General features: G+C 34.3%; 1 protein-coding gene across 1 annotated transcript in view; it reads right to left on the bottom strand.

Moving 5' to 3' along the window:
- Positions 1–1,916: 1,916 nt before the first annotated feature.
- LOC124363585 (carboxypeptidase B-like) overlaps positions 1,917–26,991 on the bottom strand; it is a 30,799-nt gene continuing 5,724 nt past the window's right edge. Inside the window, exons 2-7 of the mRNA XM_046818841.1 lie at positions 25,460–25,707; positions 14,005–14,110; positions 7,331–7,486; positions 6,500–6,722; positions 3,865–4,235; positions 1,917–2,777 (exon numbers count right to left, since the gene is read on the bottom strand). Of these exons, the coding sequence (XP_046674797.1) occupies positions 2,599–2,777; positions 3,865–4,235; positions 6,500–6,722; positions 7,331–7,486; positions 14,005–14,110; positions 25,460–25,707 (1,283 nt within the window). The 3' untranslated portion in view covers positions 1,917–2,598. The remainder of the gene's footprint in view (positions 2,778–3,864; positions 4,236–6,499; positions 6,723–7,330; positions 7,487–14,004; positions 14,111–25,459; positions 25,708–26,991) is intronic.

Genomic DNA, 26,991 nt, shown 5'->3' with positions numbered 1-26,991 from the left:
AGCGCTTGATTCTCGTGTGCACTTGCTACGAGTTATCGATTATATTGTTTCTCCTTGCTAGCTGCGCAATGCACTGTGTCATTGATTGAGGAAAGAGTTGACTTTGTATTGATATGATCACTTTTAACAATGAAGCCCCTTCCTTTACTTCAAAGGATTGCTTTACTTTTTTATATCTATAAATTTGTTTCAATTTGAATAAAATTCAAAATTATGAATAAAAATTGATAAATTATGTACTTTCAAAAAAACTATCAAATACTCGAAAATCGATGTGTTATCACAACTCTGATTGTTAATTACTTGAACAACTGTAGGTCCACTTTCTTCCCTGGAATATGACTTGATTATAAAAGATACTCTATAAGCAAACTGACTTGTGCGGGGGGAGCCTTTTGAGAGAAAAAAAGGGGAAATGAGTTAAGGAGGAAGAATTGGTGAGACCGCTATAGTTCGCGACAAGGTAGTTGCTGCCAACTACATGATGCAGGCAACTATGGTCTTATTTTACTCACCGATGCCGCACAGTCGCCAAGGAATCGACGACTTCCACTTACATTTCATTAATTCTCCCATTCCTCAAAAAGGAATGTAAACCTTTATCATTAGAATGAGAAAGCACTGATAAACACCACGTCACGGAGATAGATAAGACATATGTAATATTTAAAAAAAAAGAATAACTGAAACTGCAAGTCTGCAAACTTTTAGTGTCCATACTCACATACTCACACACACTAAGATTATAAATTGTTGAGTTTGACTTATTTTAATACCGTGATTTGCGAAAAAAGGCACTCAGCGACATTTGTTTTCCAACAAATACATCCCAACAATAAAAAATTAGCAGGGAAAAATGTTTTACTTTCCAAATAATTTTAAAATACTTTTGAAAATATTAAGTTTTTATTTTAAATAATTCAATACCTTCCAATAACAATTGAACCTTTTCATGAATGCTGATGGCCATTGTTTTGGGGTTAATTACTAATATGAGATACTCAGGAATCCTCCAAACCATCCACAAAAAACTTTTGTGGTATTTGATATTTTAAAACGTTAGAGGCGTTCCTTTATATGGTTGAAGAACTTTACAATTTCACATCAATTTTACCTCGAGCTTTTGATTTGTGTGACTTAGATCCTTTAAAACTATGTAATGTTTAACCGTTTCGTGGGATCTCCTTCTCTAATAAGTTTGAGAGATGACGAGGTTTTAGTAGTCCTGCGGGATGTACAGAGTTTCACTTCATTCACTCGTATTTATAAACATGACATGTATGTTTTTGCTTCAATTTTTGACATTTTGGTACTGCTTTACTTACTATATCAATAAATTAATTTTGAATACTTATGAGCTAATTGTAATTTTTACGTATTCTGCCTTCAATGGTTGTAATCCTGGTTTAAGAACATAACTGGGCATTACATAACTTGCAATAATACTTACATTCAGACATAATGCCAGTAGTCTGAAATCTAAATAGCGTCTTCGTGAACTTAACAATAGCCGAACAAGCAATTTTATTTCAATTTCAATAAATTTTTAATATTAATAGGAGAAAATGAATAGCCATAAAAGAAAACCTATAGAGTTTAATTAACAATTTACATTGGAACAATCAAACATGGCCATATATGAATGTTCAATAACTTTCATATGCACACCAACATTAAGTTTAATATTGTACACAGAAACCACCCCTTTAGTTGCGTGATATTTACACCACAGATACATTGAATCAATAAGTGTTCTATTCTGGTAATAAGTGTTTTTATAAAATAGCCTTTTAATAAATATAAAGTGATTTTCAGGCTATCAGTAGTCTACTTATTGTAAATAAATATATTTTTGAACAAAATTAGAATCTAATTGTATACTTTCGCAAACGTAGTTAACATACATATGTCCAGGAGCAGAGAGCCGATTTGCGTTATATTAGTACACAACCAAGTATTTCTTGAAATCGATAGAGCCATTTTATATATTCTAAAGAGTCTCGTATGAAAGAATTAGATTGCCATGGTAATTTTGGCGGGGATCAATGACAAGTGATACAAATAGCAAATCAAGTTATGTTTTAGTCATATTTTTGTAACTGACACAATCCAAACCAACCACCAGACACGTATATAAAGTAAAATCGTCAGCCAACCATATGGCAGTGAAGAATTGAATTAGGGTAAAAAGACGAATTTCGTTATATTATTGCGTTGGACTGACGTTGATTTTAAGTGCCTTAAGCTAAAATAATATGATCTGAGAAAAATTGTTGTTTGATATTTTTAACCCTTTTAATCCCTTTTTTGACCCTTAGTAAAGCTGGCAAGGCTAATAATCGATTTTTTGTAAATTCCTTTATCGGATTTACGAAAAATTAGCCTGTGTGTATATATACACTGTAAATTGTCTCTCGGCTTCTAGAGCAACCAGCCTCCTCTATGTTTAAACCTTAATTTAAAACTATAAACAGTTAACAATAAATAATAAATAATGCATTGTATACCATTACGCTTAAAACTAAGAAGTTAAATATATTAGTCAGTCACATACGATTGAGCAATGGCACTTAACTAGCTAGACCTAATGGTATCAGTTCATCCATATTCCCTAAGGATTGCCCTGACTAGCGCCCTGACGGCAGCGAATGTCTCCCGGCCAGTAGGGGTGATCTGGGCTGCTGGCAGCAGGAACCCGTAGCTGCCTTTGTCCCGCAGCTCCACGGTGTAGCTGTACTTGATACCGGCTTTCCCTTTGGCCCAGTCATCCGCGCTGCCTAAAAAAATCAACCAGCCAAAAACGTGATATAAATTTTGTTTCTTCAAACATGTCCATTATGATTACGCAATTCGATTTGTAAGTATTGATCTCTGCAAGTGCGGAACACTCATACTTAATCTCGACTCCAGTATTAAATTATAGTAGTGTAAATCCAAACCTTCTAAATAGGCATGGACCTAATTAATTAGTAATATTGTGAAACCATTATTTTTACGTTTTATAAGTAAATCAGTAACTATTAAACTATAAAATTCATTGTAATTATAACATTTTTTAAGAAGAGGCTCATTCCCTTAACCCACAAGAATTTTATGAGCATTATTTCTGGCTTTATCCCTTTGATTGTAAGTGTATAAGCAGTTATTTGGAACTTAATTCAGTCTTCTGAAAGCATTATCACTTACAAAGCAACTTATCTTTAGCCACCTCACAACAATCAGTGATTAAGTTATGGAATTCTATTTAGGTAGAAATTAGGTCTTGGTGGGTAATAAAGAGACGTTAAAGGCTTGTGTATTTTAGAATTACAGGCTGTTAATACTAAGGTATGGAGCCTCCATTTTTGTTACTAAAAGTTACACTAGCTACTCATAAGTATTAAATCTGATTTAGGTTGTGTTATCTATTTTAAATGAATATATATGTTTATCTCCCAACATTTTTAAGTATGTAACTAATGTTATTAGTTAAACAGACGATAAAGCCTGTTCCATCAACAGTAATAAACACTACAAAACCATAATGTTATCGTTATCATTACAATATATCAAAATATCAACAAATACCAAAAATGCATTTTACATAGTAATGTTGATTTTTTAATGTCACTTATACGTAACTGTGACGTAGTATGAACGCAAATAATTTACATTTATTCTGGTGTGTAGAATTTCAACATAATTTGTGGAATACATATTCAAGGTATATGTATATAAATACTGAGTGCAAGAAAATACAAATGCTACATTTAAAGGTGTATGATTACATACATCTATAAACTTACAAGTTACTTACTTATATTTTTTGTTACCTATTAATCGACTTCAGTGCCAGGCAAATAATGGAGTCTAGGTTCTACATACCTGATGTAGGATAGAGTAGAGATGTCGACGTCCCTATATCGTACTCCGTTCCATGTACCTTCTTGAGGGCCTCGATCGCTTTGCGCCCCACGTACACTAGATCATCGTAGTCTTTGACTCGGCTGCGGGTGTAGCCCCACGGCACCAGCCACATCTGCGAGTAGGAATGAAGTGTGATGAAGGCGGCCATACGATCCTTGTGGTCCATGATGAAGTCAGCAACTGCTTTCGTCTCTGGCTCCGAGAAGGCTCTGGCTCCGGCGTACGTCTCCTTGCAGGGGTCGTCACTGGCTCCTCTCTCACTCCAGTGGAAGTCCCAATTGCGGTTCAGGTCGACCCCCTTACAGCTCTCTCCATAGCTCCAGAACAGTCTAATTATAGAGACAAAATGAGAGAGAGAGAGAGAGAGATCCTTGTAGATTTTGAAAACGGCACTGATACACAATATTAAATGATGCTAATACCACAATAGTGATAGGTTCCGAAGAGAACAATGTCATTCTTAAAATAACATCTTGATTTATGTTTATTGTACATTAACATTAAGGAATTAATTTGATAAAGTTATTATTTAAAATGTTGTGTTTTAAGATAAACCTGGCATTCTTAGTTTATATTACTGTAAATTCCCCACATTCTACTCATATATTTTGCATATTTTATTATAATATATGAATATATTAATTAATAATACTAGTTTAGTTTAAAGCCTGAGAATTACCTTATAAGTTTTATTGTTCACTAAATGTTACTCCGAATCTTTTCAGTTGATGCCTATTTTCTTTTAAGCGTGTGCGAGGATCTTATTAAACAGTATAAGAGGGAGAGTTGATACAGTTTATAAGATCAATGGTACGGTATTTATAAAAAGTGTAACGGTCACAGGCAGGATTTGAACCTACACTATCTTTAGTTCAGATTCAAAGTACGACGCCTTAGGCCACTAGGAAAAAGGCACTCCCATGTACTGTTGAGTTAAAACTTTATGTTAACTCACATTTTCGGGTCACATGACACAAATGTATTATGAGATAGGCCTTTTAACCTCAACAAGCTCAATGAGGGACTTTTAAAGGCTTCTTCGTGGTGTTATGTCAAAGATCAGGTGTCCCCCTATTACCATTGAATCTCTTGAAATTAAGGCAACGCATACTATAAAGGTATAGAGATTATCGACGTCAGAGCCCTTAAAAGTGTGGCCAGAGCTTGACTATTAAATTGTTGTCTGCCGTATCACTCGTGGATCTCATGAAACACATATAATTGTCAAAACAATTTAAACTGTACTTATTGTAATAGTTATATTTTATTGTATTTGTAGTATTTTATCTTATTTCATTTAAGCCCCTTTTACTATGTCCATCCGAACATTATCTTTTTGTAATCCGTAAATTGCTATTTCTACTGAAGTAGTTTTGTCAAAAAACGCGCTCCAAAATCTTGGTATCACTTAGTTTAGTGACTAAAGATTAGTTAGAACCGTATCAAGTAAGTTATTGCAATATTTACGTTTGAAAACTCGATGATCTAATAATATAATGAACACTATACTGTTTCATAATAATTACTAGCAGTTACCCGTGGCTTCGCATGCGGTTTCGCAGATTTTGCATCTTTTGAACGCTTCTGGTTCGAGTGAATTTTATTTTCAACGCCAATGTTGAGTTTGCCTTGTTGCCACGACCAAGAAAATACGACAAAATTGTATAGTTATGATTGTTGTAATTACAACAATTCAATCAAGAACAATTAAATTTAATTGTTCTCAGTATGATTTGTTCGATACTTGATTTTGCTTTGTTTCCCGATCAAGAATATATATTACAGAACAGAGAAGCCCACTTCTGTCAAAAGTGAACTAAGATGGGTTTTATATGAGTCTTTATTAAATGTATAGTACAAGTTAGATAGTAACATTGTCTTTTAGTTCTAATACTTAGTTTTTGATAAAAAGTTAAAACTACATTAACAATTACATTATGAGTTTTTTTCTTTATAAACTGCAAAATATTATTAATATTTTAGTAGACTTAGAGCTGAAAATGTTACATTACTTAAAAAGCACAGTCCAGCGTCCTTTCATCTAGCATACTTCTTGCCGACTGAGTGTCAAAGTGAGTCTTCGGAGTCAAATTTTGACTACCTTATGTCTTAGGAAATATTTTAAGGTAGGTGAGTACTTTACCTAATCGATTAAATATAAAGCGGTTTTTAAATAATGGTTATTCCTACCATTATTATATAGAGTTATATTATTTATATTAGAATGTACTCACTATAAATGAACACAAATTGAAAATAATAAGCAATGTTTACACAGAACTGTTATGATATGCTCTTTTAATTAATATTTCACAACTTTAGAGACCAAGATGGGATGTTTTGCTACTTTAAAGATCAGTGGGGCGTATCTCAGAGGGATTTTCGAAATAAGAATAGGCCTATATTCACCCAGGGACCACAACAATGCCCATGCATAGTTTCAGTACAACCAATTGAATAGTTTACGCGTGAAAACAAAACAACAAATGCACTTTCGCATTTATAATATTGTTAGGATTATAATGCGGTTTCTTAACGTTCTGTAGTATAAGGTAGTTAGAAGCGTTGTATCTATCCTGTGATTATAACTTACCTTCCTCTCCTCTCCGAGTCTGAGCTGGGTTTGTTCGGAGCTCGAGATTTCCTCCAGAACCTATCCTTGGAGTGACTGTACTCGTACCCGTCCGGGTTCATCACCGGCATGATGTACCAGTCCATAGTGTCGACTATGTTCCTGTACTTGGCGTAGTGCTCGACAAGTTGTCTGATGAAGTACAGAGCTACCGCTGGGGTAATCCATTCTCTTCCATGGGTACCTACAATAAGTTTGATCTTACATTTAGACATGAAAAAGTACCGAACCTGCTGTTTTGTTTATCAAAGTAAAGTAAATATTTTTCCAGTTCGAATATCAATCATCTTTATAAAATTATACTGTTGAAATTATCTGTTTTATACAGTGATGTACTAACTCGAAAACAACAAACGCGTGTTCGATATTTATTTTATCAGAATATCATTTTACTATAATAATTATGTGTGAAGTTTGGTTTTATAAACATCAACCAAGAATACTATGTTAATTATAGAATTAAGATAAGGCATTAGTTGTGAAATAGTCTTTTTGAGACAGTCTTTCTAATAAATTCTAACATTTATCAGAGTTATGGACAGTTGTTGGACACATTTTAATTGAAACAACATTCAGAAACAATGACACATGATTTTAAGTGAAATGACAATACATTATATTAAGTTTATCAAGTTTTAAAAGTAAGCTTGTTTCTCTAAAACTTTAAGTTTAGTATGATAGTAATCTTTTAATTCCTATTTGGTATATTTTGTATGATACATTTTAAGTAATAACTAAATATAATATATATTTTTCTTAGTTACGTTACAGTAGAGGATGTTGTAATCTTACCTCCATCGATCCATATAGCACGTTTTACTTCTCTCGAAGAGTCAGAAGATATCTTGACTACTTTCAGAGGTCTCCCTTCTGAGGATTTACCGATTGTGAATATCTCGACCAAGTTTGGGTAGGTGCTTTGCAAGTACTCCAAGTAGCTCATGATTTCTGAAAGTTTCATACAAATCACCCATAAAATCTAGTATTTTCCCATCACTTTCTCTAAAATTTCCTTTATATTATCTATATTAAGGGGTTCTTTATGCCCTAAAAGAATTACACCTAACTCTTATAAGACTGCGGACCATATGGTCCTTAGTAGTTAATAATAGTAACCATCACGTTAGCCTTAGGACTAGGATCGATTCCGATACTCGATATTGTGACTCTTTATTCGAGTCCAACATCAATATTGCATTATAAAATAATAAATAAAATCAACAACAGAAGTGTTTAAAAATCGCTTGGAAAGTCACGATTTCACAATATCACGACTAATGACGTCTCCAATCCACCGAATCTTCGAATACGTCTACTCGCAGAAGACTGATGACGGGCAGTACGCATTACCGATCGCGCGGTACCTAAGCCGTACTCTAACATTTTCGTTTATTGCACAATGTGGGTTGTCCAGTCATGAATTTGTTGTTGTAAAGGTAAAATATACTGGGGTTTAGAATTTTGTGAATCAGTTAAGTTGAAACGATTACGAAAGTGAATTACCACAGCATCGGCCGGTTTGATCGAACATACCTAAGGGCTTTTGTTATTTTGCAACTAACATATTTTTATAATATTTTTTCCCAACAGTTAGGAGTAATATAAAAATATTATTAGATTGTTAATATACAATTTAATTATTTTTATTTTTAAAATTATGATTCCTTGTAATACACCATTCCAGTAATAAGTTTATGTTGTTTATTTTCAGAGGGAATACGTAACTTTTAGGCCTTATAATATATTGGTATTAATTTATTTATAATTAATGAATATGAATGCAATTCAAACACAAAAAGCTGTTTTTTTTCTAAGCATACCCACTGTTAAACTTTTGTCAAAATGGCCGACTGCGACGAATGGCGTTACGCAAACGTTTGAAACTGACGGCGAGTTAAACGTTTTACTGTTATACTTTATGCATGAAAAGACGCATAAAAAGATTACTGTTAGTAAAAAAAATAATATTCACCTTGTTGTTTTTATTTCTTCTGTCCTGTGGGGTTGGTACCATTCCTGGTGCTACCATTCATTAATGCATAAACGACGCTTCGTAGTTGAATTCGATTTTAAAACAGTTTTAAAAATACAAGAGACAATTTTGATGTAAAAAATGCTACTTAGATTAAATTATAGTGAATTAAGACTAAACTTTTGAGTTATAACTAAAGTACGTACTGTATAAGATAACCATCCAACTAACAAGGTTAGACTTGCACATACCAACAGTACAGTACAACAAAGACCTTTGACATACTTACGGAGCGCCGAACTTAATCAACTTTATTGATAACAATCCAACTTTTATCAGAGCTACGCTGGCGATTCCGACAGTGAAACAAGTTAATCAGTTCGATTCTTAGTACCTGATTTTTTAAAATTTTTTACCATAGAAAAAATATTTTAACTTATTTAATTTATTTTAACTTCCATAACTTGTTGATTAATATTTTCTATTTTATTATATTTATTGCTGTTGTTTATGTATTGTTATTGTTAAATACAGTACTTCTTTTATATATACATGTTTTATTATAGAAAGGATGTGTAAACTGAAAAAACTAAGACTGGAACCTGGAAGAAAGGAATATCTTCGTGGTGTTTGGGGAAAATTTAGAGCTTCAGTTTAAACTTATTGAGAAATAACAACTGTGAGTATCAGCAGTATTACACGTAGTGGAGAACACCAATCGCCTTGCACTCCCTCCTGTCACCCTCTCAACCACCGACTACCCCTTTGTCTGCACCCCTCACACCGATTGTGTCCCTTACATCACCTGCTCTTACTGAACTGGATACCTACGTGACTCCAGCCTGATCCACGCCGTTGACTGTAATATCGTCCCCAACTACACCAGAAGACCCGGCAAGTATGACTCAAAATTGGAATGTAATGCCTCAAAGGAGAGTATGAAGCACTCCTTAATCACAGACTCCAAAGTACAGTGCAGCCCGCCTGAAAACCCATATGCTAAACGTGTTGAGCATGTGAAGTCATCTAATGTTTGAAGCTTTAACTAAAGACTTGCTCGTGTGCTGCAAAATAGGTATCAAGTACTTCTAGTTCCAAAAAGACATTCTTTACGTTCCGACGCCAGAATATAGAAATATAAAAGTAATTTATTCCAATATTCAGAAAAAAAACTACAAACATTTAAAAACTACCAACTCCCAACTCAAAAATCCATTCCCCACATAAAAATTATGATTCTTAGAGATGACATCCACACTCGCCATATCGCGGGTATGGTAAAGAAGGTGGCCGTTCGGGGTACCTTATTTAGCTAGCGGCTTATACAAGCGCGGTGCCCGACTGCTCGAGGATATGATGTCCAAACAACAAAAGTTTTCTGGACTCGAACTCTGCTGCGAGGTGCTTATTATCTCTACAAATGACTAAGCAGCTGGCGAGTAGTGTCAATATCTATCACCAGCTGGGGAGCAACATCACGGCCAGACCAGCTAACGTCAAGGTTGTCCTGGTTGCCCTACTGCACCGCGGCGACCTGGAATCGGACCACCCCATCCACGATGTGACCGTACTCAATGATCAGTTCGGCTGTACGCCACGACACCCAAGTGCTGAACTTTGATGGGCTAGGACAAAGCTTCTTCACGAGGCACGGTCAACAGCTTTCTATGCGAGACAAGTGGCTGTTGGCTAGGATGATAATGGATACATACGGTAGCATCCCCGAGACCTGCTCCTTCTGGATTCCTGAAACTTGCGTCGAAACCACTCCTCAGGCTGCTTCCAGAATTATAACCCGTCCGGCAATCCAGCTCCTCTGCCTTGTGGAACCGATTGCTGCGCCTCAAAAGTTGCCGCTAATCATCACCAGGTCTTCACATACGCATAGGCCGTATGTAGACGTGATAGTTTTAAAACACGATCGCCTGATTAAAAAAAACCTTACTTCCCTATCAAGTATAATACCATCCTAAGTCTTGCACACTAACTTCAGGTCCAGTAACAAAAGAGCGAAAACTTTTCCAAAAATTGACAAAACACAAAATTCAAAAACAAGGGATAAACTAGAGATGATGTGTGATGGACTTAGACATGATGCGTGTATTGTATTTGAACGCGGCTACGAACTAAAAGCAATACAACAAAATTCAAAATTATAAAATGGCAAAACATTTCTGTCGAAAACAATTCAAAGCAGGCGGAGTAGCAATGTTTGTCATAAGATATTAAAACTTTGAATCATTAAACTTAAATTTTGAGACTGTTGGTGTAAAAATTACGGCGAATTTCATGGGGAAATTGTGTGTTACTGGATTGTACAGATCCCCCAATGGCTACAGCAACTCTTTTTTTTAAAGTCTCGTAAAACTCTTGAACTCTGTTGCACGAATTCAGCGAAATTTTTAACAAATGGTGACATCAACTTTAATAAGATGAACAACACCTCCCCCACTTAGCGGCTTCACGATTCATCAACTATTTCATTAAAATTGATCCGTTTACACACCAACACGAGTAACCGCTACGACGAATACCGCCATCGACAACGTGATCACAAATACTCCAAACATCACAGTTTACGTAGGAGGTCGTGATTCATGGGTGCAAGCCGGAGAAAAAACAATGTAAACCAAAAAGTGTATATGGAAGTTGTATTAAAAAAATATTTACTACCTAAAAATAAGTGGTTGAAAAACTAGTCGTGGACATTTTAAAATCAATTTGAAGAAGTCAATTTATGTACCGAGCATTCTCTAAGAGTTTTTATCGAACATCATTTGCCCGTTCAAAATAATTAATCAAAACCACAAACCAAAAAAGAATTCATTGTTAAACAAAGGAATGATAATTTATATGGAAAATATCAAATTTCTTTATACGATATTATTACAACACGAAATGAGAACCTCAAAACCTTTTTCAGAACACATTGTGGGATCTTTAGGAAAATTATTAGAGTGATAAAGCCTATGATGTCAGTACAGCCTTGAGTAACTCGGAAAATGTTTTGAAAACTGCGTAGAAAATTATTAACGAGTTTACTCGAGAAATACATTTCAATAAACAATATAAATCGATTTCAAACAAAATTTAGAATACAATTATTGAGGAATAAGTATTAGTGGCAAATTAATTAACATATATTTTGCTGAAGTAGCTACATTGGCTTCGTTCTTCAACGATCCAAATATAATAGGAGAGATATTTGTGAACCGGCTGCATGACCCGGTGGATGACGAGGTCACACATGTCATTCAGAGATTAAACTCAGTAAAAACAGATAATAGCAACGGAATATCAGAGTGGCTTGTCAAACACTGGTTAAGACACATATTGGGACAATTGGTCATTTTTCCATTTGAAACAGGAACTTTCCCATTACAATTAAAGACAGCCAAAGCCATTCCAATTTGCAAAAAGGACGATCCATACCTTACGTCCAATCTCAATACTTTCAGTGTGTAGTAACATTTTTGGAAAAAGTTTTCTAAGAACTTGTAACATTTCTCGTACAATTCGATTTTAGGAAAAATAAAAACACAATAGACGTGGTGAACATAGTTTTAGACAACGTTGTCGATGGATTGGATGGTCGGAAATATGTGCTTAGCATATTTCTAGACCTTTAAAAAGCTTTTGAACGCTTGCAGACACTGTGAACCAGATAGAATTATGTGGGGTTCGAGGTCTCTCGTAATTATGGCTCAATTGTTATCTTAATGCGTGGGGATTTCGAATGTTATTTCAAATAAAGTTAAAATGGCTCGTGGTATCCCACAGGGTGGTATCCTTGGGCCTCCTCTTTTTATGATTTTTGTATACAGACTGAATTCAGTTATCCACTATGAAAACCTCTCTGTTTAAAAAGCAAGTCAATAACAGATCTTGAAATCTCAGCATTCATGGAATTGACTTTTGAACAGCTGGTTTTTGAATTCATGCAGTTAGTATTTCGCTGAAATGAATTTGAAAACTAACCAGTCAAAATATAATGTCATCAAATTTCTCCCTTTGTCCATATGATGATGTATTTTGGCGTACTGTCTTTGTGGATGATGTTTTTTTTTTAGAGGAAACAAACTCCGCAAAGTTTCTCGAGATGGTGTTGATAGAGGACTGACTTGGGATGACAATAATGAAGACATATGTGCTAGATTTACCTCCGGCATATCTATTATTTTTGCGTCATCTGGCAAATTTTTGTTTCCCAGAAAATCTAAAAATAGCATAATGTGGCCATTTTGCATATGGATATTTTGGCGATGAGAAAAAAAGCAGAATTGAGCGTTTTTTCAAGCTTCAGAAAAAGACTGTGAGATTCAGAAAATCTTTCAGAGAAGTGGGATTGTTGCCTCTATGTTTTTAGGTGTTTATATGCCGATCAAGATATAATATGGTTCGCAACAGGGATGTTCACCAGTATGAAATAAGAGATGGGGATACCCACGGGGAACTTAACATTGCAGACTGTCAGTATCATATCTGTCGCAAGAGGCTTTTGTCAGATTAACAGGCTCTCTGAAAGTAAAGAATTTCAACGATCAAAATCAGTTCAAAACTCGTCTCAAACGCCTTTTGGTGTCTCAAGCGTTTTATTTGGTGATGAATTCATGAATGCTAGAATTTCTGAAAGTGTTGGGTTTGGGGTCAGTGTGACTGTGACGGGAGAGAATGTATATAATGTAAGTTTGACTGTGTGCGAGTTGTAGATTTAATTATTTGTAATTATTTTAAAATTGCAATACAATGTTAATAATTGTAAAAGAATTTAATGCATGTATGTTTATTTTTAAAAGTTTTTTTTATTAAAATGTCTTATCGTGGCTAAGGGTGATAAGAAACTTCAAACATAACTGTACTTCTACTACAGTCCAGATTGCCTTTAACAAAACACTATTATCGTATTATATTCATAGCACAAATAATACATCGAGGTATCAATTTGGTATCGGGATCGGAATTAAAGCTTTTGGTATCGGCCCGATGATTAAAAATAATTGTATGATTTGTTTCATCTAGAGTTATTATCTGGTGTATAAAGGATTTAACAGAGTATTGTTCTTAATATTTATTAAAAATGAAAACTTATCTTTATTAATATAAAAGTAAGTTTTTAATAGTATTAAAATAGTTTTGTTAAATGGTTCATTCCCATTATGTACTATTTACATAACAAAACAAATATTACATTTATTAAATGTGTATGAGCTGTAATAGGCGTTTTCATTTTTAATAAAGATTAACAAAATTAAACTGATCTGCCAGGACTCTCTCACTTGCCGGACGAGTATTTTACCATTGCTCTAGAGGTTTCATCTATTGTGATTCTATAATTATTGATATTGTGAATCTATAATTATAAATATCAGACCAATTCAGTCACACATGTGTTTAAATAACCACACTAACATGTTATCGGAAAACCAATTACCTATCAAACGACTTGAAAATGTATTACATGAAATATTAAAATAATAATAATATAGTTACACACCTGGGTATCGATGGTATCTTGACCAAGTCATCAGATGCCCTTTGCTCGATTTTAGCTCAACAATCTCACTTTTTTCTGCCTTTGGATTTTGTGTATTAATTAGTTTCTGAAACAAATAGCTTGAAGTTAAATATAACATTACCTTTGGTAGGTAATCTTAATTAGATTATTACAATCTTTAATTACTCGTATATTAATATACACAAAGACGTGTGAGTGCAGTAATTTTTGAACAGTGAAAAATGATTTATTAACATGTGCTATTACTAACGTACTCGTATCAAAATAAGCCTAAATAGTTGTACAATTTTATAACCCACACTTGCATATTTTGAATAGCTAATTTCCAATAAATTGTGTCGCATTATTTTATGAGTGGCTGCAAGTGAAACCTACACTCATCATAATTAGTGAGTAGTGTTATTCATCTATGACGATGACAGGGTTGCAATTAGAGAGAAAGTGTTAATGTAGATGCATCAAGCAACAATTTGTGCTTAATTAGTCTTCAGATGTGTCCGTGGTATATCGCTGGATCAGTCCTTGCGTCTCTTGAAAGATACTTCAAAACCAATTCCAAACCAATGCTGAACCTCCAAAATATTAAGTGGCAAAAGTAATACTACTAGACAAAAGACAGTATAATGGATCAAATAGTTTCTATAGTACTGAGAGAAACCCATCTGCTATGCAGAAGAAATGATGTAGATAGAAGGAGGGTAACTTTTTTAGTAACCAATCCATCTAACTCAATATTTAACTAAAAAAATATTACTTCACATGTATATGAGCCATTTGTCTTATGAGTAAATTCGTTTGAACTGACTTTGGATAAAATCTCTTTTATGCATAGAACGTCAACATTCTTATCTCTTTCCAACACACAGAAACCTGATTTATCATGTAAATTTAATCAAATCTAGTTTTCATTCGTCTTTGATGAGCAAATTCAACACTGCAAAGGATAAGAGAAATAAGTATTTCTTTTGAACCTCAAGCACTGATTCTTTTGAAAATTATAAATGATTTTATTGTGATTTCTATGTGAAATTAAGTAGTTTTCTGAACCCAATTTGGACATTTACGAAGATTAACTTATTCCAAGAAGGCTTTTTAAGGTTCACATTAGATTTTAAATGTTACAGTTTGTTATCCTACAATTAGAACCTTTTTTTAATAATAGGTTGTCTTTAAAATATCGCAATCAATGACTATGTTATCTTCCCTTAACGTAATTACCTCAGCCAGGTGTTGGTCAGACCGAGAAACTAAGGAAGGGATAGGATGGTATGTGAATTCTGCGGCTATAGGTTTTCTTCAACTCTCTTTCAGGCCAGGACCCAGGACAGTACAAATTAAAACTCTCCTTGACGGTGGTGACTGAACCATATGGTATATATTTATTTATACTTTGGTAAGATGTGTTTCCCTATTAGCACCTGGGTAGGTCTATAATAGACCGTCAAAGAAATTTTAATGTCAAAATATAACTAAATAGTTTATGACTAGCACAATAGGGTCTCTGTAGTCTCTGTAAAATGGACCTTGTTCTACCAGTCAATTGCGATTATAGCACATTTTCTAATTCCTCAGAAATTGACTGCTCTTAATCTTCAAGGTCACTTTAAGTGTTTGCAAGAGGGATTTCAACTGCCTATCTGTCCCTTATAAAGGCTTCGCTCCTGTTCGATCCATATTTATACAAACGATTTTTCACTTTTGAATCATCTACCCTCACTTGCTCAAAAATGGTTGAAACGTAAAACAATTCGATTTTCCTATTTTTGAAATGCTCACTGAACAATAATCGTAATTCAAAATCAATAGTGTGACACGAACTAAATCACATACTAAATTGGTGGACATAAAGCAAACGATTCTTTGGTTTTATACGTCACTCCCTAAAAGTTTCCAGCACGTATGGCGGCGTTGTATAAAAAATAATCGTTTCAGCGATTTTTCTATGGCTCATAGCACAGCAGTGGCTTCTTTTCCTGGTACAACTGAAAATCCAATAGAATACCCAAGTATTATATATATTCTTAGATTCTTCAATTGCAATTTCAATGGGCAATTTGTACTTTACGGTTCCATACACCAGTGGAGTATGAAATAAGTTGATTAATTTGGGAAGCTATATAACTGGTTTACTTCGTTACTTCTAAATGGATCTGTAAACTCTTTTGATAGAGTTTTAAATGTAAATGAAATGAAATGAATGACTTTTCAAAGAACGTTACATTTTAAAATATGGATGATCCACTCACTACACCAACCTATTTGATTAGTAAACAAACACGTGCTCAGATATTGTATCTATTTAAGTGTGATACAACCCTCCTCCCTTATCCGGAGGAAATGTCACAAGTTTTCCTTCACAGGAAACGTTCACGGATGGATGGATGACCTTTCTTCTCTGGCCGAGATACCGTGGCATGTGCCACATTATGGAGGTCGTGTCACACACCTAGTTTATCTACAGTTTACTTCAACCGCTATTTCTCTTTGTATTTTTCTACTAACTTGTGTCTACCATCAAATGCAACTGATATTGTAGTGGAGTTCTTGAATACACAATCCTTTAGATAACATGTTGTAATGTATAAAGAGCATTTTTCTTTTCATTAGCTATAGTCTTGGAGTACGATAGGTTTTACAAAGTTAAGGTTTCGCTAACCTGGTAAATCTGTTCACATTTTCAAGTCACTTTGTTGAAAAAAGGCATACTGGAATTTTATAATCTTAAAAACTTTGAGTTTATAATCGAATCTGTTGAACTATTGGAATTGTGTGCTAGTGTTACAATCTGCTGAATATGCTGAATAACTTAACGTATTATTTGATCACTTCTATTTTTAGAATGTTGCGAGAATTTTGTTACACATGATACGGTTACTCCATCGATTGAGCGATATTAAACCGGGTAACATCTAACTTACATGCCATGAATTTCGGTTGTTTACGGGAATGAGGGCATTTTAGGTTTTTGGTTGTTTTTATTTATATTGTTATAGTTTAGTAATAATTCTTAGAGAATCGGAGACATTTTTTTTTAATTATGATTATTTTTTACATGATACTATGGAGCTAATTTTTAATTATGATTATACTGTGATGAGTATAGATAGTGTTCATAACTAAACTTGAATTTTGTTCATTAAGTTTCCTTCAATAATCATGTTGTAATAATGCGGGTTTCTTGTTTTATAGGTAAAAAATCAGTTAGGTATAACTTTAGCAAGGGGAAAACCATTAAAATCATATCGCATGTTAAAACTGTCAAAACTACTAAATGTTAAAATCATGTTTACGCCTTTATAGAAATTATGTAAAAATAACGTATGTTTAAAATATTTAATGAATTCCTATAGTTTTGTTGTAATTTAAGCCCAGTGGAAGCCTCAATGTAACTTCAGAGTTAAAATATGTGGTTCTATATATTTTTAAATGTTGTGGGTTTCACTTGTTCATTACATGGATTTAACTTTTACTTCATTAAATCTTGGTTGCTCTCTAACTTCACTGAAATGCTGAAATGCGGTCAAAGCAGTGGCTATAGCAGTGGGTCAGTGGTTTCTGAAACAAGTTTTATCTCAGATGCAAACATTAATTTGGTAGTGTAGAGGCCAGTGGAGTAAAGCTTATGGTCGGAAGTTCCTTTTTGAAAGGTCCTTAATCCTTTTTGAAATTTTCTTTTAGTTCAAGAACAGTGCGTGGTTTTCAAAGCCTTGCGGGTTTTTGTAGATTTCGCAGAACGTTACATTTAAAAATGTTTTTAACTCGAAGGTAGCCAAAATTCAAATCTTAAAGTTCTTTCAGTACTTTAGAAAATTACATATAATACAAGATTATCTTTTTGCAGAATTTTACGGTTACTGGCGATTAAAAATATATCCAAACAAGTTTCTTAAAAATTATAGTTATGATAAATAAATATGTACAACGTGTGATAAAATCAATTCTGTGATTTAAGAGTAAGTGAGTGGGTGTGTGGCATGTGAGAGTTAATCCACAGCATTAGTGCCAGGGCAGTTCTTACATTTGTTGTACAAAGATGTTAAATAAATTATGACAAATTTCGTAAGGAATTTAATTTTCAAATTAATCAAAAGTCATTAAATTTTGGATAGTGAAAGTCCAGAAGAAAAGAATTGTAACGTGTGGGAAACATGGTTTTACCGCTATGAGCCAGAGTCAAAAGGTCAAAGTCTTTTGAGAGGAAGCATATGACTTCTCCCACTCGCAAAAAGTTCAGGACCCAGCCATCCACCGGTAAAGTCATGTTTACAGTATTCTGGAATATTTACGGGCCAATTTATTGTGACTTTCTTTAAGGCTAAAAAAACAATCAACAGCCAGTACTACAGTGGCATGCTGTAAAACAAAATAAGATCTGCCATTCGAACAAATGCCGCGGACTGAATGAGTGATTTTGATTCAAGACAACGACAGCCCACATACTGACGAATACACTTCAAAAATTGGGGTGGGGAATCCTTTTACATCCCCCTAAAGCCCTGATCTCGTTCCATCAGACTTCAATCTGGTTGTACCCCTTAAAGAGGATCTACTAGGGAAACATTTTGAATCCGATGAAGAGATCAAAAAATCGTATGGAAAAGTGGCTTCGAGAACAACCCAAAGAATTTTATGCCAAGGGCGTTTACAAATTATCAGAAAGATGGGAGAAGTGTATAAGTGTTTCTGAGGACCATGATGAAAACAATCAAAGTTTTGTACTGATTGATTACAACAGTTTTTGAGCAGTAGTAATTTGTTTCGTTATTTATTGAATGAAATTGATTTTCCTAAGATTAATAATTTTACTTGAGTCACATTATAATAATTATAAAAGTGTAGTTTTTGTTTATTCACATAAAAGCGTCTATTTATACATTTAGTATAATACACTATAGCACTAATACATTTAGTGCATATTATCTGACACCTACTCGAAGGCATTTTATGAGACATTTTAAAATTAATGGTTTTAAATAATATTTTTTGGTACTCTTGTAAAAACACATCTTTTAACGAGCGTTTGCCTGTATATGTTAATAAAAGTAGACAGTGGAATAGCAGCTCGTGGATTTTAACGAAACACTCACATGTAAGGCGCCATTAAACATCTGGAGTGCGAGAAATTCTGAGACCCTCGGAGTTCAGGAACGTTTACATACAAAGGCACTCCGCACCCTTCAACTTGTTGGGAGAGAACTCGAGCCTAATGAGCCTCCAGACAGCCGTAATCGCTAACCCATACATGGACGACGAGATGGTCGTAATTATTCATGAGTCCGTTCTGGTCGTGATGGGAAAATTGTATTCCCAGATATGTTTACTTCTTGTGACATCAGATCTCACATCTTGTGATCTCCAACTAAAGGTAGTAGTAGACAGCAGGTATTATTGTACGTAAAATGAGCGACAACATTTCACATATCATCCTAATCAAAAAATTACCAACTGAATTTAATTGACTAAATATTGCTGTACTGTGTTCATCACGTCAACTCTCCGATACTCTTTTTGGAGGCGAAACTCCTCGCCTCTAGTATCGAACAGCTAAATACCTGAGTTTGTGGGTCGATGGTTAATTGAAGCTCTCGGTGTCGTAGTAGTGCGTCAGACTAGGGACGTCATCGGCACTCCTACTTTGATGATAAGACGTCCCCAAAAACCCCTCCGGTCTACACCGTTGGAGAAAACTTCACTTCTGCCATCCCACTGCACCAGGAATCTCTGCTCGTGCGTGACCTCAAGTGACAATCTGTATCTTTATGACCAGATAAATCATCAATAATAATACCATAATAATAATAATTAAGCCCCTAACACTAGGCCCTCCTAGTCAATGGTCATTAAATCCCAACTCTGTAACATGTGAAGCGCCGTCTATCAGGAAAAAGGAAATGTCTAGCATAGTACCAATCGGCTGCCTTTACCTGGTTTATTAAATGTACTCAATCTCCTCTGCAACATTTATGGTTTCTGAGGTAATATACAATTCAAGCAGACCTGGCAGTTCTTGGTACTTAAGTTTGTTATTATTATTTTTTTCCTACTATAGTTGGGCGAAACACGACTTTCCAGAACATAAACTAAAAAAGATCGTTGAATTTGCTGATATTTTAGCTTATGAGTTATTTGTGTATTTAATATACTCCATTCGTGTATGCAATACAATTCACCCAATATGTTACATAAGCTTCTGTACATTTTTCAAACTCTGTGTACTTAAAGTTGAAATCGTCCGCATTTTATAGTCCACGTCCATGTACCAGCAGTTTCGTAAACATTTGGTTAATTGTGTTATTATTATATTTTGATGGTATTACTCTGATTATGGGTTCAACTCGAAACTATCCAGCAATGAAATATGAAATGTATAAGGCCACTGTTAGTTTATTAAATTTAACTTGTAATATATTCATAGTATGCCTATTAAGTGAATTAACAATTTAATTTGAATAATTGTTTGATGAACTATTAAATAAATTATGGTTTGCTCCTGTTAACGATTCTTTGTAGTGTTAGTGAAACTTGCTACTGTTTAATCGTTCGTTGGCAAACAGGCAGTTTGCTTTCATATTTCTAGTTATATGAAATGTTTTATTTATTAAAGATTACTGTACATCGCGTCAACTCAAAAGAGCTGACGCCATTTTCACTTAGAATTGCTGTCATAAGGCACAGTATAAGGGATTTCCTGAACATTTAGGCAACTCCACAATTTGAAACCTTCATGTTTCTTGCACACGTATATTGTATCCACAAGTATTGTTTGTGTAAGTGATAAACTTATGCCTCGAGCTTAGTTCTGCATTTTATGAAATATGAGCGTGATAAGAAACACGCTTGTATATATAAGACACGCACAAGAGTAATCAAAGCCATTACTGAATGCACTCCACAGATGTGAAGTGAAACTTAAAAGTGCGAGTTCATCTCAATCGTGATACTACTAGAATAAAACGTGAATTAGTACAGAAGTCATAACCTAACGATGACCACACCACTACAAACTACGACTGTAACGGCTGTGATGAGCTTGACCTTGATAGCTATCATGATTGCGTATAACTGCTCATCATTGCCTTCACGCTTTCGCTTGGCTTGCGTTTCTTGTTTAGATTTTTAAGCTGTTAACGCTTTCTTGAATTTTAAATTGCTTGCTTGCTGAGTCTTACGGAACATTATTGCAGAGCAATGTTTATGACTGCAAACCGTTTATTTTAGTTCCTGTAGTTTTAGCACAATATATCACAATTGACAGTTTTTCTCTAGGTGTGACGACATTGTACTTTCTAAAGAAAGTACTTTCTTACTGAAGAAAGTACAATGAAGTACTCCTGATATTTAAGGTACTCCTGATGAAGAAAGTACTCCTGATATTGAACTTTCGTTGAACTGTAAAGTTAAATAACAGGAGTGCTGGACAACAAAATTGAATATATTAGTCTGATTGTATTAGTTACACTGGAGATAAATGATTTATAGTTTGTCTTTCAATGACGTGCTGTTCTGAACTCCGACGGGCTGTCCACGTGCTTTTATTGTTTTTAAGGCAGAAAACACTGAGTTTTTATTGCCTGAAACTTTGAGTGTTACAGTTCAAATTTTTGCTACGTTATAACATTAATTTTGTCTCTCACTCCATATGGATGTCCGAGCGACTGTATTTTCCTTACCTCAATTATAGCAATGGCTGTTATCTCTTATTTAATTGAAACAATCAAAGCCATTACTGAATACACTACACAGTGGTATGTGAAGTGAAACCTGAAAGTCCAAGTTCATCTCAATCGTAGTACTACCAGAATAACACTCCTACCGACCATGTTTACACCTGCGACCTTGTCGATTTTAAAGTCTAATGTTTCATGTCCTATTACTACTTCTAGAATTAGGACATTTTTTTACTTCGCCGATTGACGTAGTAGTATTCATGGGCACTGACTTCTTAAAGTTATTGGTGTATTTCACCATGAAAAGATTGTGGTAAGGAAAAATATACAGGGAAGGGGTACAGAATTTCTCTCCCAGAATTGATTAACAATAGGAGCACCAAAGCAGTGTTTGATGCTTTTCATTAGACTATTACATAAATCTTTCAAAATATTGGATTAGGAGATCATAACGATAGTAAAATGAATGACTCATTTGAATTGTATCGATTAGTTCATTAGTGATTTTAAAACAAAGTTTTAATGTGCCTTAACGATTTTGTCTTCAAGAGTTGATGCCCTGAGACCACGTGACGAGTAGATACCAGAGCAGGGAAAGTGGTGAGGTAGGTTTGTCCCATCCTAGGTCGTACGCTACTGAGTACCGTTGTGCTGTGAGTTAGGCCTTCCCATCACGATCACGCACGTGGCAGGATATGACATTGGTAACGTAATTGCTTATCATTACTGACAGTTATACGCGGCGTTGCACGCAATTTCGTATCGAATAACAGAGACCGTCACACGCATACACTTTTGAAATGTTTTAATAAAAACTCCTTAAATAAGTGTTGGCCACTTGAAGAGATTTTAACCTCCTGATCCATTTATGAATAATTAGACTTTGAGTCTAAAGAACGGTGTTTTTGGCACCCTGATTAGGTCGTAGTTTGAGTTTTTATAAGTACCAATAAAATAACTTAAATTCCTCCTAATGTAAGGGAACCCTTTGGCAATTTGAAATCGGAAGTGGGCGTACTTAAGGTACACGTTATTGTAGTGTTCATGGTAAAAAAGCTCAAAGGTTAACAAAATTGTGACTGGCTCCTGACAAATTGTACGCGCGAAGGAGCATTTCTGGATTTAGTGAATTATATTTCAGACGCCATAGGTTAACTTTTATGGCACGATCAAAAGAATACGTAATTCTGAAAAGCCTACTTCAGTCAAAAAGGGTTTATTTCTGGCCTTTGTAATGTATTTCTAGTCAAAGGTATTACTCGTGCCGCAATAGAGTTTGCTCTGACTAAGGAATATGTACATAAGTATAAGTTAAAAAGCCTATTGCAGTCAAAAAGCTCCTGCTCCTAGTCTAGTTTATCTACTTCTGATTTAAGGTATTATCGGTGGCCGTAATAGCGTTGCATTGTTGCCCAGATCATATACGTATACGTATACCTGTACATATCATATACATATACGTACGATGTATACGTAGGTCTGAAAAAGCGAAATTAAGCCAAAACATCTACTTCCTGCCATTATAATATATCTCCAGTCTAAGGTATTTTAAATTTCTTTAGTAACGTTTGCATTGCTTCCATGATCAACCAATATACGTAACCAAAAAGTTTATTTCTGTCGAAAAGAATGTATATATTTCTTACACATCATCATACTTTCTTAAAACTTTCACCACAAAATTATTAATCATGCTAATTATAGTTGGTTGAGCTGCACGAAAATATTTTATTTATACTGTTGAAAACATAAAATATAAGATAAAACATGCAAAAAATACTTTAAGTAAAAAGTGCGGCAATGAAACTTGCCACACACTAATCTAATCTATATATATATAAATGAATGTTTGTATGTTTGTCCTTTATGGAATCGTGAACTATTGGACGATTCATGATGAAAATTTGTTACGTATATGTATTTTTCCACGGAGAAGGTTTATAAGCTATGCCCATCCCTTTCCCGATTCAGGATTCCGCCCCACTGGTTACAGAAATACCCATAAGAAATGCATTGCAGCAAACATATGTTAACGTCTTTTCAAATTTTTAATCAGCTGTTCTTTGTAAACATATATTACACTTATAGTTTTAAAGCATAGAGTAAGCTTAAGAGAAACGACAAATTTTGTTTAAACTGTTTTTGCATCACTGTTAAACATAGACTTTTACTATCCAGATAATACAATTCAAATTTGACGTAAAAATTCACCTTTTAACTGCAATATTTATTTAATATAAAACCATGTCATCTGCTTGATCAGAAGAGTAATGCAGATATCAATAATTACTATCTTACGTTGGCTACAAATATAAAGAATGTTATAAAATCAACCTTAGTTGTTTTTTTTTGACAGAAGTATGGTTCTCAAAACTCCGTGTGTACATATTCTCTCGATCGAGACAACAAAGCAAGCTCAATCGTGGCATCGGAGATATACTAATTTAATCTAAAATTTATTATAGTAAAAAAAAAAAAATTTACTAAGTATTAAGGACTTCGGTTCTTAAGATTTGCGTGCGAAGCCGTGGGTAACAGCTAGAATAGAGGCAGGAATATGGTACATAACCTTCATAATACGCCCAAGAGGCTCACGATGGAACGACTATCAATTATCTCAGCAATGTTTAGAATGTGATAGAAAAAGAATAAGTGAATATAGTGTACTGTTTTCAACGGGAAATTGCGTGCGAAGCCGCGGGCAACTTTTGCAAAAAAATTATTGAAATGCGCAGCAAAGCGCGCCGGGCCCGCTAGTTGTTACATAAATCTAAACTACCAAACACGTGACAAAAATGTTTAGAGTTTATTAATAAATAAACTGATTTTTTCTATAAGAATATAATAGTTTCAACAATAAAAATAAACCACTAACTTGGTTTTGTTTATTTAATCAGAATGTTGATGCCGTTTTAAAAGTCATCAATAAAAGGTTTTAGCTGGGTTTATACGTAGTATCGTACAATGAACAAGATATAATACTCGTTTTGTTTATGTTTTACTAAGATTATTTGTTCTTTTATGTACACAAAGCAAAAGTTAATTTCATTTGATCGGCATGAAATTATTCCTGCCTTAACCATATAAGTAATCTAGACTCTGAAAATAAAGTAAAACCTTGCAAAATAATGGCTTAAGTAGAAAATTTTACATTAAAAAAATACAGCATTTTGTAGAGCTGTAGGGAGCCAATTTTTATCTCCGATTATTTTATTTTACCTCGTATTATCACATACCCAGTTCCTTTCTTGAAATCGATGGAGGGATTTCTACTAAGAGGAGAAATCGATCGTCATCCGCATAGTTTTGGTGGGGGTCGAAATGTTTAAAATATGAAATGCTACTTAATTCTCACTTAATCTTTCTTAGCTTGGACACACTTGCCGAAAAATATAAATCACATGTATATCACTATCAGAGAAATAGAAAAAGACACCGAGATTTTCTACTTTTCAAATATCGGTTTGTATTTACCTGACGATCATTTAACATTTATTATAAAATGTCTGACGATTTGTTTCAAAATGTGTCAGGCTAAATAGTGTTATCAGAGTATAGTAAAGTATAGTTTTATATTCTTAACCCTTCCCATTTCGATCTTTACAGGAAACTAGCGCGGCTGCTGGTTGATTTCTTACGGAAAAATGTCTTTAAAGATTTCAAGAAAATTCAGGTTTTGTGTTATACAATGCAAGTTGTTACAGATAAACAAAACAGTTTAAACACTTCGACTCATGAAGGTTACAACAATTAACATGTACGCCTACCTGCACGTTGACATTGAGCACAGTATAATCCATGTCACTGTCAGACAAGTATTGCTTGACGTCGTCTGCTACAGAGGGCGCCAGCACCATCTCCAGAGATCGGTTGAGAGCTGGAGGACTCCAGAACACCACTCCACTCTCGTCTTCCAGCCCTTCCAGCTCCTCGAGATCGTCTTTTGTCCTTGGTATCACGCGCAGTAACTGGTGATCCCGATATATCTGCCTCTCCACTGCCCGTCCGTACCCACCTACAATCATAATCGGTGTGCAGTCGTGTGCTATGTGGGAATTATAGGAATAGGAGCAGATACGGCTTTAATTTAAAACGTAATTTTAAGGGGTCTCTGATTAAATTGTAAAAATAAAGTTTCACTTTTTGATTTACCCAGTTTTTGTCGCATCTCAATCTCACGTTTTGTCTCTCCGTAATGGTAGAGATCAAAATTATAATCATGGAATGTAAAAAGATGGATCCAATTTCACAAAATAGTACAACTAACTATTTTGGTTAAGTTACTTAAGTAATTGCATGACTAATTTGTTAGAAATTAGCTTTGTTTAATGACATTGATCTAGCAAAATGAATATATCACTGTATTCTTTTTTTTAATATTAAAAATAAAAATATATATTTTCATTAGTAACTGAATCAACAACTGTTATTGTTACATCTACGCAGAACGACATTTTAATTTATTATTAAATATTTATTACAGGTGAAAAAAAATACAAATTAGGAACGTGCGATTATTCAAAATATAAGAAGATAATTATTGTCTATAGATGTAATCAGTCATCAAACAACAAAAACTTTAAAATTTGTATCCCATAACTATCAGCACGATACAAAAAGTAAAGTTTTAAAACGCATAAGGTTTGTTAACAAGAATAATTTTCTGTTTTTACATAAAAACAATTATGTAGTAATTGAATGACTGAAATAATAAAATAAGCAATGATCAATGTATTCATGCTCCCTATGTTTGAGATAGCAAAATAGTTGTACACATGGCGTAGCATTTATTTCATTAAATAACTTTTCAGATTGCCTAGACTGCAGGGGCGAATTTGCAAGATCAACCCCCTGAACTGAAGCATAATAACTTTATTTCAGAGGATTTCTGTATGTTTAGTTGTTTATATTGTTTGATAGTATATAGTTTTTCAATGTTGTCCTAAAATTAACTAGGAGCACATTCATTTCTCCCACAACAGGCTTCGCGAATTAAGGAAAGATCCGCAGATTCTACACATTATTTCCGGTTTTATGCGTTTGGAGCAGTTATGGTTCAAATTTCTGGTACCATAGATAAATTAGCCTCTACATAACGTAGTTATGGTGGGAAGAGTTGATTCAGTTTGAATGTTAACTTCAGCCCCTGTTCACCTTTCCTCTTAATCTGTGATAGCGTTAAATTCAAGATGCTGCACTAAGAGAAAAGTGAAAAGGAGCTCACAATGAATAAACTCTTCCCACCATAGCTACATTATGTGAAACTAAGTTGCTCCACCGTGCTTATAGATCGTGTCTA

Source organism: Homalodisca vitripennis, chromosome 5 (genome assembly GCF_021130785.1).
Source record: "Homalodisca vitripennis isolate AUS2020 chromosome 5, UT_GWSS_2.1, whole genome shotgun sequence".
Taxonomy (NCBI): Eukaryota; Metazoa; Arthropoda; class Insecta; order Hemiptera; family Cicadellidae; genus Homalodisca; species Homalodisca vitripennis.
This window is presented reverse-complemented; position numbering and strand designations above follow the sequence as displayed.